Genomic DNA, 15,792 nt, shown 5'->3' with positions numbered 1-15,792 from the left:
ACTACATGATTCATATTTGTGAATTGACCAAATTATTACAATGGAGAACAGATTATTGATTCCTAAAGTTTAAGGCGGGGTTGGATATGGAGAAAATGTGACTGTAACAGTAAAGAAGCAACATGAGATATCCTTTCAATCATGGAAATATTCTGTATCTTAACTATATCAGTATCATTATCCTATTTGTTATATTTTACTACAGTTTTATAAAATGTTATATTGGTGGAAACTGGGTAAAAGGTACATGAGCTCTTTTATCTCCTATGACTACATGTAAATGTATAATTTTTTCAAAGAAGTTAAATGTAAAAAATACCTGTAAGTCAAAAAGACTAGAATATTATAAATAATTGAAAGAGAACTAATTTTAAAGTCAGGCTGTCTTAATGTTGAATTCTGAGTCTGCCACAGCTTTAGCTATGAAGTTTTACTTAATTGAGCTTTACAAATATTTTAATCATCAAGATCATCAATACCATCATCATAATCACTATCAAAACTCATATTTACTATGTACCAGTTTCTGTTTTAACCACACTTTGTATATTTTGTCACATTTAATTCTCTAAACAGCTCTATCAGGTAGATGCTATCATTATCTTCATTTTAATACTGAGAAACCAAGGTACAGAAAGAAAAACCAATTCATGCAACATGCATAAGATAGTTGCTCAGTCATGTCCAACTCTTTACAACCCCATGGATTGTAGTCCATGGGATTCTCCAGGCCAGAATACTGGAGTGGGTAACCTTTTCCTTCTCCAGGGGATCTTCCCAACCCAGGGATCGAACCCAGGTCTCCCACATTGCGGGTGGATTCTTTACCAGCTGAGCCACAAGACAACATCACATAGTCACTAGCTGAACAAGAACTTGAACCCTAGCAGTCTTCCATAAGACTTGATACTTGCCCCTAACATTCATGGGGCACAGGACAAAAGTGAAAATGGAGGTCCAATACTATATTTCTAGATTCTTAACCATTATAGATCAGGCTAATAAACCTTTAAAAAAAAGATATCCTATGCTTCTGTTTTGATATTTGGCAGTTTAATTTTAAGATTCTCATACTCTTCCCAGTTCTACCAAATAGCATGGCCTGCCTTCTTCCACTTTCCACCCATGGTTTGGTGCCACACTGTGAGATGCCTCCTATCACATTTGGGTGAACACCCCAGCATGCAAATTCAAGTCCTGTCCACACCCAAGCCTTGGAGTGTGCATTCCACTGGATCAGGTGCCTTTTGTGGGTGAACTTGGCAAAGAGATCTATGTAAATCTTGGAAACACAAGTCTTTTTACAGATAATTCTAAGGCCCTGAATTTAAGAAGCATAGTGCAGAAGTTGTGATGGTCTCCAGCTGGAATGGCTCCTTGGCTATGTAGACTAACCCTACCACACACAGCCCAGGCAGAGGTATGGCTGAGAGAGTCAGCATGTGTGCGTGCTCAGTCATGTCTGAGTCTTTGCAAGCCCATGGGCCGTAGCCCACCAAACTCCTCTGTCCATTGGTTCCCCAGGCAAGAATACTGGAGTGGATGGTCATTTCCTTCTCCAGGGAATTTTCCCTATCCAGGGATTCAACCCATATCTCCTACATTGGCAGGTCAATTCTTTACCACTGAGCCACCAGGAAAGCTCAAAGGTCCCTGTTTCTCATGTCTAAGTACGATACTGGTCTTATTTCAACAGAAATGGTACTTCTTTTTCATAGTTGTAAAGAAATCAGCTAATTGATACATGGTCTATCATTTGAAAAGACTCTGATGCTGGGAAAGATTGAGGGCAGGAGGAAAAGGGGAGACAGAGGATGAGATAGTTGGATGGCATCATTGACTCAATGGACATGAGTTTGAGCAAACTCTGAGAGATAGTGAAGGACAGGGAAGCCTGGCATGCTGCAGTCCATGGGGTCTCAAACAGTCAGTCATGACTGAACAACTGAACAACAACTCTCATATATACTGTACAAGATGTGTGTAATGAAGAAAGTGAAAGTGTTAGTCACTCAGTCTTGTCCTACTCTTTGTGACCCCGTAGATCCTACAGGTTTCTCTATCCATGGAATTCTCCAGACAAGAATATTGGAATGGGTAGCCATTCCCTTCTCTAGGGGATCTTCCTGACCCAGGGATCAAAACCAGGTCTTCTGCATTGCAGACAGATTCTTTGAGCCACCAGGGAAGACCAAGATGTGTGCTACTGCCCTGAATCAGAGAGAAGACAGCACACCTCTTCTGCTAACATTCATGGTTAAACTTTAATATAAAGTAACATGTTTTCTCAAAATGAATATCTTATAGTTAAAATATGTCACATCTTTTCTTGGTAGATGGACTGGAGACTTTTACCAGATTTCTTAAAACTGAATTCAGTGAGGAAAACATTGAATTTTGGATAGCCTGTGAAGATTTCAAGAAAAGCAAAGACCCTCAACAAATAATCCGTAAAGCAAAAGCAATATATGAGAAATTTATACAGAATGATGCCCCACAAGAGGTAAAGATGATTGTAAAACTGTACATTTGTTTGAAAATTTTTTGAGAAAATATGACTTCATCAAATCAGTATTGCTGTACATTCTACCAGAAAGGTCAGAATTTTGTTGAAACAAAAATGGTGTCTCTTTATAAGCCTACCTCATTTTATTGCCCTTCACTTTTACTGCATTTTGCAGATACTGTGCTAAATTAAAGGTTTGTGACAGCCCTGCCTTGAGCATATCTATCAGTGCCATTTTTCCAACAGTATTGGCTCATCTCCTGTCTCTGTGTCACATTTTGATAATTTTTGCAATATTTCTTGCTTTTGCATCATTATGCTTATTATGGCAATTTGTGATAAGTATTCCTTGATATTACTACTACGACTTACTGAAGGCTCAGATGATGGTTAGCCTTTTTTTAGAAATAAGGCATTTTTAATTAAGGTATGTAGATTGTATTTTCAGTCATAATTCTACTGCACATTTAGACTATCACGTAAACATAACTTTTTTATGCACTGGGAAACCAAAAAGTTGTGTGACTTGCTTTACTGAGATATTCTCTTTATTGAGGTAATCTGGAAGGGAACCTGAAACATCTCTGAGATATGCTTGTATATAGGTTTCTACATACAAACAGAATGCATTATAAGACAATTAAAAAATAAAAATAAAGATATTGCCATGGAAGGAAAGGTATAATAGACATTACTCCTTGAGATATTTTTATTCTAGACTGAGTGAATATAATTAATTGCAACATTAAGATTCATTCGTTTATAATATTAATCACAGCACAAGTAACCTCTTGTAGAAACTAAACATTTTTACATGTGGTGAAGATAAGAGAAATCAAGAAGCAGGTATCATATACCATTTTAATGTTAGCTCACCTACCTGTACAAAGTTTAAGTTGCCCCATAATTATCATCCCCATACCTTAAGATAAATGAAAAGAAAATTTCATAATAGAAAGATAAGCTAAACCTAATGCGGTGATGAATTCAATTGAAAAAGCAATTGTGATTTTTTTCTTTTTTTGATTGCAAGCTCAAATGAGGTAACTGTATGAGGTAACTGTATGAAAGAATTACTAAAATAGCTAATAAACTAGCAAGTATTACTTGATTATCCTTGATTATGAATTAGAGGTTCTATATTTCTAGTATGTGCTCAATAAATAGAGTCTTTGCACTGAAAGAGAACTTGTAGTCTGTCACTGCTAAGATTTCTGTTTGACTATAAATTGATATTGTTCACAAAGTAGCATTGCCTGTGTAGATATCATTTTGCATGAAACAACACTTATTTTCCTAGTTTCAGTGTATGTCACTCTGTTTTGTATTTCAATGTATTATCCTGTTTTACCCAAGGCCAGACTTATACACAGGTAAACAAAAGCAGGGCTTCCCAGGTGGCACAGTGGTAAAGAATCTGCTGCCAATGCAGAAGATGCAAGACACTCAAGTTTGATCCCTGGGTTCAGAAGATCCCTTGGAGGAGGAAGTGGCAACCTGCTCCAATATTCTTGCCTGGGAAATCCCATAGGCAGAAGAGCCTGGCAGGCTACAGTCCATGGGGTCTTAAAAGAACGGGACAGGATTGAGTGACTGAGCATGCATACATGCAAACAAAGGCAGCTGGTTATGTGCTGTTACCCATCAAGCAAAAGGAAGAAACCTACCTGAAAACTAAAAATTTACCACCAAATATGTCATCAGTGCTTTGATAAAAAACCTTAAAGATTTTATGCCTTTAAAAGACAGGCAAGGATTCTTCAATATCTGCAAATCAATCAATGTAATACACCACATTAAATTGAAAAATAAAAACCATATGATTATCTTAATAGATGCAGAGAAAGCCTTTGACAAAATTCAACATCCATTTATGATAAAAACTCTCCAGAAATCAGGAATAGAAGGAACATACCTCAACATAATAAAAACTATATATGATAAACCCACAGCAAACATTATCCTCAATGGCGAAAAATTGAAAGCATTTCCTCTGAAGTCAGGAACAAGACAAGGGTGCCCACTTTCACCATTACTATTCAACATAGATTTGGAAGTTTTGGCCACAGCAATCAGAGCAGAAAAATAAATAAAAGGAATTCAAATTGGAAAGGAGGAAGTAAAACTCTCACTGTTTGCAGATGACATGATCCTCTACATAGAAAACCCTAAAGACTCCACCAGAAAATTACTAGAACTAATCAATGACTATAGTAAAGTTGCAGGATATAAAATCAACACACAGAAATCCCTTGCATTCCTATACACTAATAATGAGAAACTAGAAAGAGAAATTAAGGAAACAATTCCATTCACCATTGCAATGAAAAGAATAAAATACTTAGGAATATATCTACCTAAAGAAACTAAAGACCTATATATAGAAAACTATAAAACACTGGTGAAAGAAATCAAAGAGGACACTAATAGATGGAGAAATATACCATGTTCATGGATTGGAAGAATAAATATAGTGAAAATGAGTTATACTACCCAAAGCAATTTATAGATTCAATGCAATCCCTATCAAGCTACCAACAGTATTCTTCACAGAGCTAGAACAAATAATTTCACAATTTGTATGGAAATACAAAAAACCTCAAATAGCCAAAGCGATCTTGAGAAAGAAGAATGGAACGGGAGGAATCAACCTGCCTGACTTCAGGCTCTACTACAAAGCCACAGTCATCAAGACAGTATGGTCCTGGCACAAAGACAGAAATATAGATCAATGGAACAAAATAGAAAGCCCAGAGATAAATCCACGCACCTATGGACACCTTATCTTTGACAAAGGAGGCAAGAATATACAATGGATTAAAGACAATCTCTTTAACAAGTGGTGCTGGGAAAACTGGTCAACCACTTGTAAAAGAATGAAACTAGAACACTTTCTAACACCATACACAAAAATAAACTCAAAATGGATTAAAGATCTCAACGTAAGACCAGAAACTATAAAACTCCTAGAGGAGAACATAGGCAAAACACTCTCTGACATACATCACAGCAGGATCCTCTATGACCCACCTCCCAGAATATTGGAAATAAAAGCAAAAATAAACAAATGGGACCTAATTAAACTTAAAAGCTTCTGCACAACAAAGGAAACTATAAGCAAGGTGAAAAGACAGCCTTCAGAATGGGAGAAAATAATAGCAAATGAAGCAACAGACAAACAACTAATCTCAAAAATATACCAGCAACTCCTACAGCTCAACTCCAGAACAATAAATGACCCAATCAAAAAATGGGACAAAGAACTAAATAGACATTTCTCCAAAGACATACAGATGGCTAATAAACACATGAAAAGATGCTCAACATCACTCATTATCAGAGAAATGCAAATTAAAACCATTATGAGGTACCATTTCATGCCAGTCAGAATGGCTGCAATCCAAGTCTACAAGCAATAAATGCTGGAGAGGGTGTGGAGAAAATGGAACCCTCTTCCACTGTTGGTGGGAATGCAAACTAGTACAGCCACTATGGAGAACAGTGTGGAGATTCCTTAAAAAACTGGAAATAGAACTGCCTTATGATCCAGCAATCCCACTGCTGGGCATACACACTGAGGAAACCAGAAGGAAAGAGACACGTGTACCCCAGTGTTCATCACAGCACTGTTTATAATAGCCAGGACATGGAAGCAACCTAGATGCCCATCAGCAAATGAATGGATAAAGAAAGCTGTGGTACATATACATAATGGAGTATTACTCAGCCATGAAAAAGAATACATTTGAATCAGTTCTAATGAGGTGGATGAAACTGGAGCCTATTATACAGAGTGAAGTAAGCCAGAAAGAAAAACACCAATACAGTATACTAACGCATATATATGGAATTTAGAAAGATGGTAACAATAACCCTGTATACAAGACAGCAAAAGAGACCCTGATGTATAGAACAGTCCTTTGGACTCAGTGGGAGAGGGAGAGGGTGGGATGATTTGGGAGAATGGCATTGAAATATGTATAATATCATATATGAAACGAGTCGCCAGTCCAGGTTCGATGCACGATACTGGATGCTTAGGGCTGGTGCACTGGGACGACCCAGACGGATGGTATGGGGAGGGAGGAAGGAGGAGGGTTCAGGATGGGGAGCACATGTATACCTGTTGCAGATTCATTTTGATATATGGCAAAACCAATACAATATTGTAAAGTTAAATAAAATAAAACTTTAAAAAAAGATAGGCATTTTCAACACACATATACTTATAGGTGTATAATAAAATGAAAAAAGCATTGAAATATAACAAAAGCTTCACGTTGAAATCCCAAATATGTCCTAAACACACTGTTAAACTTCACACAAAATAATTTAATTTCTACAAAGTTTAGTTTCCATTTTGAAAATGAGTTGAATCTAATGATCTCTCGGGTATGTACCAGTTCAATGGGCCATGATGCTAGCAGAGACAGAAAGAACAGGCTCACAGGAAGAGAAGAGCCAGATGAAATGACAGCCCAGAATGAATCACTGGATCCCTAGGCCCACAACAGGAAACTCACCTGGCATCCAAGCGCAGTTTGCCCCCTCTGACCTGGAATCAGTCCTGTACTTTTGTTTCTCAAGGTGTTTACTTAAGGAGACTGACTATAATTACCGTTTTGTTGTTATTATTATCCAGGTTAACCTTGATTTTCACACCAAAGAAATCATCTCCAAGAGCATCACCCAACCCACCCTCCAGAGTTTTGATGTTGCCCAAAGCAGAGTATATCAGCTCATGGAACAAGACAGTTACATGCGTTTTCTGAAATCTGACATCTATTTAGACTTGACAAAAGGAAGATCACAGAGACCAACAAATCTGAGAAGACGATCGCGTTCATTTACCTACAATGAATTCCAGGATGCAAAGTCAGATGTTGCCATTTGGTTATAAAGAAAATTATTTTTGCTCATTTTATTCGTAAGCTTGTTCATTTGCTTCTAAGATACAGCATGTTTATGTTAACAAATGGGTACATCTTTTAAAATAAGTGTGTCATTTGAAATGATTTTAAAAATGCAAATCAAAACTGTTATTTGTCTAACAATACCTAATGTATCTGCCAAGATATTCTGTAAAAGCTTCCATTTGACTTCATTTCATTCATAGTCAGAAAGCTCCTTAATTAAAAGGCAGTAAGGAAATAAAAACAGTGTTGTACAAGATTGTAAAGTTAAGTAAAGGTTAAGCTTTTGCAAAATTGTCAACAGATTGGCCAATTATCTAGTTTGAAATTTTTTTCTAGATGCAGACTGTACAATGCTCAGATAGACATGTATTTGGACATTTTCTATAATGATGAAAGTTCTCTATGGCTTGATTATAGAAAGTATAGCAGCAATCCAGTTCTCATAATGAGAGAGGATGACCATTTGTTCTTGGTTTACTAACCCTGGCTCTTGAATAGCAATCTATCACCTCTAGTTATAAACCAGCACCAGAAACTTTTGGGAGGATACATTCATCTCTACAGAACTTCCAGATCGTACGTAACCTAGGTTGATCACTGATAATGTGATCCACATTTGGGCTTCTTCCAAAGTGAGCATAAACTCACCCAGTCACACAGAGCCACCACTGCTGGTCACAGAAACATGACCAGATGATGCAATGGCTCCAGGGAGGAGCATCTTCTCATCTGTGGGGGGAATTTGCCACTACAACAGTGGGTAGTCCGTCATTTCAATAATGACCAAAAGAGGTTTATCCCCTGAGTGAGCCTTCATTTTTGGAATGAGAAGAAATAAAAAAGCAAGGAGTCCAAGGCCCTGGGAACTCAGGCATCTGCTACATTGGCTTATATTCAGAAAGTGTTCTTCCACTGATCATGTTCTTATTCCAAATCTTATCTCACTGAATAATTTAATACTATATTACTCAAATAAGATGATGCTAATTGTTACATATTTCTCTTCCTATAAATGTGTTTTGCATGGTCTGTAAATGTTGGTATTTAAAGATGCCATACATTTGGTTTTGGCAAATGTTATTTTAGTTGAACTGTAGAATGTAAATCTGTATATCACCTATGCTGTTGCTGCTGCTAAGTCACTTCAGTCGTGTCCGACTCTGCGACCCCATAGACGGCAGCCCACCAGGCTTTCCCGTCCCTGGGATTCTCCAGGCAAGAACACTGGAGTGGGTTGCCATTTCCTTCTCCAATGCATGAAAGTGAAAAGTCAAAGTGAAGTCGCTCAGTCGTGTCCGACGCTAGTGACCCCATGGACTGCAGCCTACCAGGCTCCTCCGTCCATGGGATTCTCCAGGCAAAAGTACTGGAGTGGGGTGCCATTGCCTTCTCCGATATCACCTATAGAAATAAATATTTTTTAATTTCTTCACTGGTCCAGTTAATGTTTATTTGGTCACTAAATGCTCTCACTGATTATTGATTATCCTTCCTGTCATCAAATTAGACAAAGGCATATTTTCTTATTTTAGAATGATACTGGAGTAGAAATTATTAATTGAGGTGTTTTGTCACTGATCTTAATGCTAATATCAACTCCCAGTATTGTGAATATGAAAACAAGGCATTATGCATTTCAAAGATCAACTAAGAAAATTATTTTCCTATTTTTTCTGTGGTTGATTGATATTTTCTTTGTTTACAGCAGTCTCTTTTCAAAGAGTTTGATTACTTTACGCATAGATTTAAGACTGTATACAGGCTTTCTGATCTCATAAGAAAAAAACTATGGGTTGATATTAACAGCATTGTTCAAGGACCACAAATAGCTAATATGTAGCTTTTTCATTTGAAATGCTCTTCAGAAGCATCTGATATCATATAAATTATGAAATACTCCATGAGATCCTTCAAAATCATACCAGGACTTTTTAATGAAGCCAAGCCCTGACTTCAAGGAATGGGTGTATATGGGGGGACAAAGAGCCAAATAAAGGAAACAAAATAAGCAGTTGTAGAAGCCAAGTAAAAAACATGCAGACAGTACTGAAAGTTGGCTGAAGGAATTGCAGAAATATATAACGAAAACCCAAGAGTCTTAATATCTGAGCTCCCTAATCAGATGCCTGATCCTCAGATGTTCATTTAACTTCTAAGTATCTTTATTCCACACATTTCTTCAAGATAAGGATTCAGGATTTCTGATCTTCCTTATGGTCCTCACATTTAAGGATTCTATTCATTTATTGACCTGATATTCTTCAAAGCACCTCTTGGTTGACACACAAATTTAAAAAAGAGGCACATAATTGTGGTCAGTGAAGGAAAATTTCAGACTAAAAGTTAAGATGGGATATTGGCCTAAGAATAAGAAACAATTTTGTTAAAAAAATTAGAAGTATAGTGAAAAGAAAAAAAATCACAGGAAATATAACTTAAATTTTTGTTTTATGGCCAGTAGGAAAAAAAGGGGGGGGTGGTCAAAGAAGCAATTTGACTTCAAAGAGAGACGAGTTGAATTAGATGTCTTGAGGTGTCATGAAGCACAGAGACAAAAGTCAAACCAGACTGTCACATTTTGTACATAATAGATCAGTAAACGGCCTTGGAATCAAATATAAGCAACAGGAAGCATTATGAGAAAAGTAATACAGTATTTCAGCAAAAGGTAAAATCTTTACAATGTGGCATATTTTTATTTAATTCCTGGCTCTGCCACTTTTCAAGAGCAACACGCTGGCAAAGTTACTTAAATGTTAACTTCAATTTCTCATCTGTAATATTGGAATAAAACATTTACAGTGTTCTTAAGATGATTAAATTTTAAAATATTTATAAAGTGCCAAATATAGATTAATTTATTTTAGTGCATGGGCAGGATTATGAAAAGAATTCCCTGTATTTAAGTACCACATTTTAATTATAATATAAAATTTCTAGTAATGTCTAGATTACAAATCAAACAAACATCCTTTGAGAAAAATGAGATTTTCAGAATAAAATATAGGGACAGCTATTGCTCTCACAAAATCTTATAATTGTTCACTGCAAATAAAAGTAAATAATGACTTTTAGCTAAATGAAAAATATTGGAATATTAAAAACAAATTTTTGTTTTAAAAGAAAAAGCTGAAAACAAAGCTTGACTATTTGGTTATGTTCAGTATAGTCATTCTTTATGAGCAAAAAAAGGAACAAAGTTTATTGAAGATACATGACCCTTGAAATGCTTGCAGACTTAACTATAGCATTAGCTAAATTTAAACACATTAAAGTTATTTTCACTGTGTCATATGAAGAGACCTTATATTTAATTGCCTTGCTCTTTAATTATCATCTCTTTAAAAATGAAAACAAAACCCAAACCCCTTGTTAATTTAACAAACTCATTCATCTATATCACCTGAGGTTTTTTCAACAATGAAAATAAAGTTTAAGATAACATATACAAATCCATTTTCTGTAACATGGTGACTGAATTAACAAATATTTATTGAATACTGTGTATTTGATTGATACTGTTATCTGTTGAACACTCAGAGGTGAATCAAACAGAAAGAGTGAAAGGGAGAAAGAAAGAAACTTTCTTCCTGGGATGTTTTCTGATAAAGTCTACATTCTATAATATGCAACTGAAAGCCATGTTTGTTTACAAACAACCCTTCATATTAATCTCAAATCGCAAATCCATTTGTAAATGATGATACAGGTATCACTTTTCTTTTGAAGCTAGGAGTTAAGTAACTAATTTCATTTTAGAGAAAAATAGAACCATTAACTTGCAAAAACTTTGCTTGCTTATAAAGGCAAAACTAACCAAAACATACACAATATATAAACACATTTTAATTTAGGCTTTTTGGTTGTTAATTTCATTTTTTTGTTTTTGCCTTACTGATCAAGAAAGGTCCTTTCAAGAGTAAAAAAGTTCCTTCAAAGGGTTAAAAAAAAATGACATAATCATAAAGTGAAAGTGTGTTAGTTGCTCAGTCGTGTCCCACTCTTTACAACCCCATGAATGTAGCCCAGCAGGCTCCTCTGTCTATGGAGTTCTCCACGCAAGAATACTGGAGTGGGTTGCCATTTCCTTCTCCAGGGATCTTCCCAACCCAGGGATCAAACTCACATCTCTTATGTCTCCTGCATTGGCCAGTGAGTTCTTTACCACTAGCACCATCTGGGAAGCATAATTAAAAGCAACATTTAAAAAAATCATATCACTTGAGAAACAAAAGGGAGAAATTAGCAGCATGAGTGGTAAAATATTGCATTTAATAAACTTAAAAACCAGTCCTCAACTGTGATTTTAAAAATATAATCATTCTTTATATTCCAAATGTGGACTTTGCTTTCTAATTAAATTTTCTATAGTAAAAATGCGACTTTTAGAATTTATAACCAAAGGAACTAATTTATCATAGATTTAGTAAGACAACAGTATTAATTTCACATAGTCTATTTAAACTTTCATCTCTGATATCTTTACCTATTGGCAGAAAATAAATAATAATTGTGTGGAATATGAAGATTAAAACGCTATCTATTTTGGAGCTACCAAAAATACCAAAATTGTGATTAACAGACTCCATTTAACAGACTAAAGAAATAAATACAAACATTTGAAAAGATTGCCATCAATATGTGACATTCCCAAATTATTTTCTGAACATTAATACATGCAGAGGAATAAGAATATTTAAATATGAACTCAAATGAGGTCAAATCCATATTAATGATACTAATGACACCCATTTAATAATCTATAGCTTAGAATACCTCATTGGAGAAGGCAATGGCACCCCACTCCAGTACTCTCGCCTGGAGAATCCCATGGGTGGAGGAGCCTGGTAGGCTGCAGTCCATGGGGTCGCTACAAGTCGGACACGACTGAGCGGCTTCACTTTCACTTTTCACTTTCATGCATTAGGGAAGCAAATGGCAACCCACTCCAGTGTTCTTGCCTGGAGAATCCCAGGGACGGGGGAGCCTGGTGAGCTGCCATCTATGGGGTCGCACAGAGTCGGACACGACTGAAGTGACTTAGCAGTAGCAGTTAGCAGAATACCTCATGCCTAATTTATCCTTATTTAATTATACAGAGCCCCTGCAGTTTAATAAACATTTACTACAGCTTCACCTTGATTCTAGTCACTGTACTGGATGGTAGGAATGCAAAGATGAGTAACATAGTATAAAGTTTATCACTGAAGATATTACACCCCATAGGGGTTCCTGTGTAGGCAAACACATAAACCAATCATTTCAATATAACATGCAAAATGTTCATGTAATCTTGCCTCACCTATCTCTAAAAACTAGCAAGACAGGTTCACAATGATGTAGTAAAACACCAGAGTCACATCTCTGTGTCTCCACTATATGTCTGAGTGTACTTTATAGTCTGAGGTTAGGTACTGAAATGCTCTCTCCATTGAAACCTACTTTTAAAACACCAGTCTCTGGAAACCTGAGCTGATCTCCTGGAATAGATAAATGGGCATCATTCACATCATAATGTGATTCATTATAAGCTCCCTTTAAGTACGACTTCCCAGAAATGTATTTAGGCTACATTCATAGAAAATTACTTTATACAGAGTTTTTGGAAGCAAATTTTTGGTAGAAAGTGAAAAGCAGAGTGTTAAAAGACACAGAAAAATGAATATCACCCCCGAAACAGATACAGGCTAACTCAAATTATGAAGTAAATTCACTGAAAAATCATGGTGCAATCCATAAAACTTCATTTACCTGTGTTATTCATATGTGTGTTTAGTGGCTCGACTCTTTGTGACTTCGTAGACTGTAGTCCGCCAGGGAGATTCTGCAGGCCAGAATACTGGAGTGAGTTGCCATGCACTATGCAGGGGATCCACCCAACCCAGGGATCAAACCCAGGTCTCCCATATTGTAGGCAGATTCTTTACCATCTGAGCCACCAGGGAAACCTAAGAATATTGGCATGGGTAGCCTATCCCTTTTCCAGGGAAATTTTCTGACCCAGGAATTGAATTGGGGTCTCCTGCATTGCAGGCAGAATCTTTATCAGCTGAGCTACCAGGGAAGCCTATATTATGCATAAACATATCATTGTAAAATATACTATACACATTCTCTAAAAGATCATAGGATCCTGAAAGAAACAGTAACTATGCAACTTGGTCCATTAATTTATTTTTGCTAGCCAGTTTCAGATATATTTTCTTTTGTTCTATTTGTTTGTCCTTTTTTCTAGGTGGCTATCTTGCCAAGAATTTGTAAAATAAGTTTTCAGGGTAATTAGACAGAAAAAATGATAGCTAGGTAGATAGATGGATAGACAATATCTAAATATATATACATATATAGTTTGATTAAAATGATAAGTTATATTTATTCACATGGACATCACCAGATGGTCAATACTGAAATCAGGCTGATTATATTCTTTGCAGCCAAATATCGAGAAGCTTTATACAGTCAGCAAAAACAAGACCAGGAGCTCACTGTGGCTCAGATCATGAACCTCTTACTGCAAAATTCAGACATAAATTGAAGAAAGTAGGGAAAACCACAAGGCCATTCAGGTATGACCTTAATCAAATCCCTTTCAATTATACAGTGAAAGTGACAAATAGATTCAAGGGATTAGATCTGATAGACAGTCTGAAGAACTATGGATGGAGATTCATGACATTGTAGGAGGCAGTGATCAAAACCATCCTCAAAAAAAGAAATGCAAAAAGGCAAAATGGTTGTCTGAGGAGGTCTTACAAATAGCTGAGAAAAGAGCTCAAGACAAAGGAGGAAAGGAAAGACACCCATGTGAATGCAGAGTTCCAAAGAATAGCAAGGAGAGATAAGAAAGTCTTCCTCAGTGATCAGTGCAAAGAAATAGAGGAAAACAATAGAATGGGAAAGACTAGAAATCTCGTCAAGAAAATTAGAGATACCAAGGGAACATTTCATGCAAAGATGAGCACAATAAAGGACAGAAACAGTATGGACCTAAAAGAAGCAGAAGATATTAAGAAGAGGTGGCAAGAATACACAGAAGAACTATACATAAAAGATCTTAATGACCCAGATATCGTAGATAGTGTGATCACTCAACTAAAGCCAGGCATCCTGGAGTGTGAAGTCAAGTGGGCCTTAGGAAGTATCACTATGAACAAAGCTAGTGGAGGTGATGGAATTCCAGCTGAACTATTTCAAACCCTAGAAGATAATGCTGTTAAAGTGCTGCACTTAATATGCCAGCAAATTTGTACAAGAGGTGACTCATTAGAAAAGACTCTGATACTGGGAAAGATTGAAAGCAAGAGAAGGGGGCAAAAGGTTGAGGTGGTTGGATGACATCACTGACTCGATGGACATGGGTTTGAGCAAGCTCTGGGAGATGGTGACAGAAAAGCCTGGCATGCAGCGGTCCATGGGTCACAGAGTTGGACACAATGGAGTCAGAACAACAACAACAATACTAAATGAGTTGATCTCTGAAATTTATTTTTAAATAGAACTACCCTAATTTTTATATATCTGATTGATTAATTTCCATAAGACCCAATTAGAGCTGTTGGCTCATTCTTCTGTTTTATTTTAAAAGGTCTATTGTTTCTTTTTACTACTTTATATATGCTACAAAGATTTGCTTCCACGATTCAAATACATCTATAGAATAAATGTGGGAATGACTATTACTGGTTAATAGTATAAAAAGCAAAAACTTAAATTGTAAATTTTGATCACAAAGCTTAATTTTTCTCTTCCATGTCATGAGACTGAGTGTTTAGCAAAAATATAAATGAGGTGTCTGCTTAAATCTCTTCAAAACATGATTCAAACCAAACTTCACTTTAAGAAGAAGAAGAAGAAGAAAAAAAAAAAAAGATTCAGATACCAAATGCAAAATCACAATCAGACATCTGAAAGTTTTTGATGAATATATCCTTTTAAAGTTGCTCATCATGTTATGTAAAGTAAAAGAATGTTTAAAATCATAGAAAAACAATGAATTACCTGGAAGGAAAATTAGGCTTTGACATAAAAGTAAAGGAAGGTTTGGAGGTTCTGGGAGAACCAGATAATTAATCGCTATGAAAGAAAGTCGCTCAGTCGTGTCCGACTCTTAGTGACCCCATGGACTGTAGCCTACCAGGCTCTTCCATCCCTGGGATTTTCCAGGCAAGAATACTGGAGTGGGTTGCCATTTCCTTCTCCAGGGAATCTTCCCGACCCAGGGATTGAACCTGGGTCTACCGCATTGTAGGCAGATGCTTTACCATCTGAGCCACCAGGGAATCTCTATGAAAATATTTTCAAATAGGAAAGACTTGTACATATATTAACAAGTTATATGTAACTTAATCATAGACTTTATTAAACAGTTAT

At 36.3% G+C, this 15,792-nt stretch overlaps 1 protein-coding gene across 2 annotated transcripts in view; it reads left to right on the top strand.

Annotated features, from left to right (window-relative positions):
* Positions 1 to 8,850, top strand: part of RGS18 (regulator of G protein signaling 18) — a 31,798-nt gene extending 22,948 nt beyond the window's left edge. For both annotated transcript variants that reach the window (XM_061382182.1, XM_061382183.1), the window contains 2 exons: positions 2,337 to 2,503; positions 7,149 to 8,850. In XM_061382182.1, coding sequence (XP_061238166.1) covers positions 2,337 to 2,503; positions 7,149 to 7,406 — 425 coding nt within the window. In that variant the 3' untranslated portion in view covers positions 7,407 to 8,850. The remainder of the gene's footprint in view (positions 1 to 2,336; positions 2,504 to 7,148) is intronic.
* Positions 8,851 to 15,792: the final 6,942 nt, after the last annotated feature.

This window comes from Bos javanicus, chromosome 16, assembly GCF_032452875.1.
Source record: "Bos javanicus breed banteng chromosome 16, ARS-OSU_banteng_1.0, whole genome shotgun sequence".
NCBI lineage: Eukaryota > Metazoa > Chordata > Mammalia > Artiodactyla > Bovidae > Bos > Bos javanicus.
Note: the sequence above shows the minus strand (reverse complement) of the source record. Positions and strands in the feature narration are given on the sequence as shown.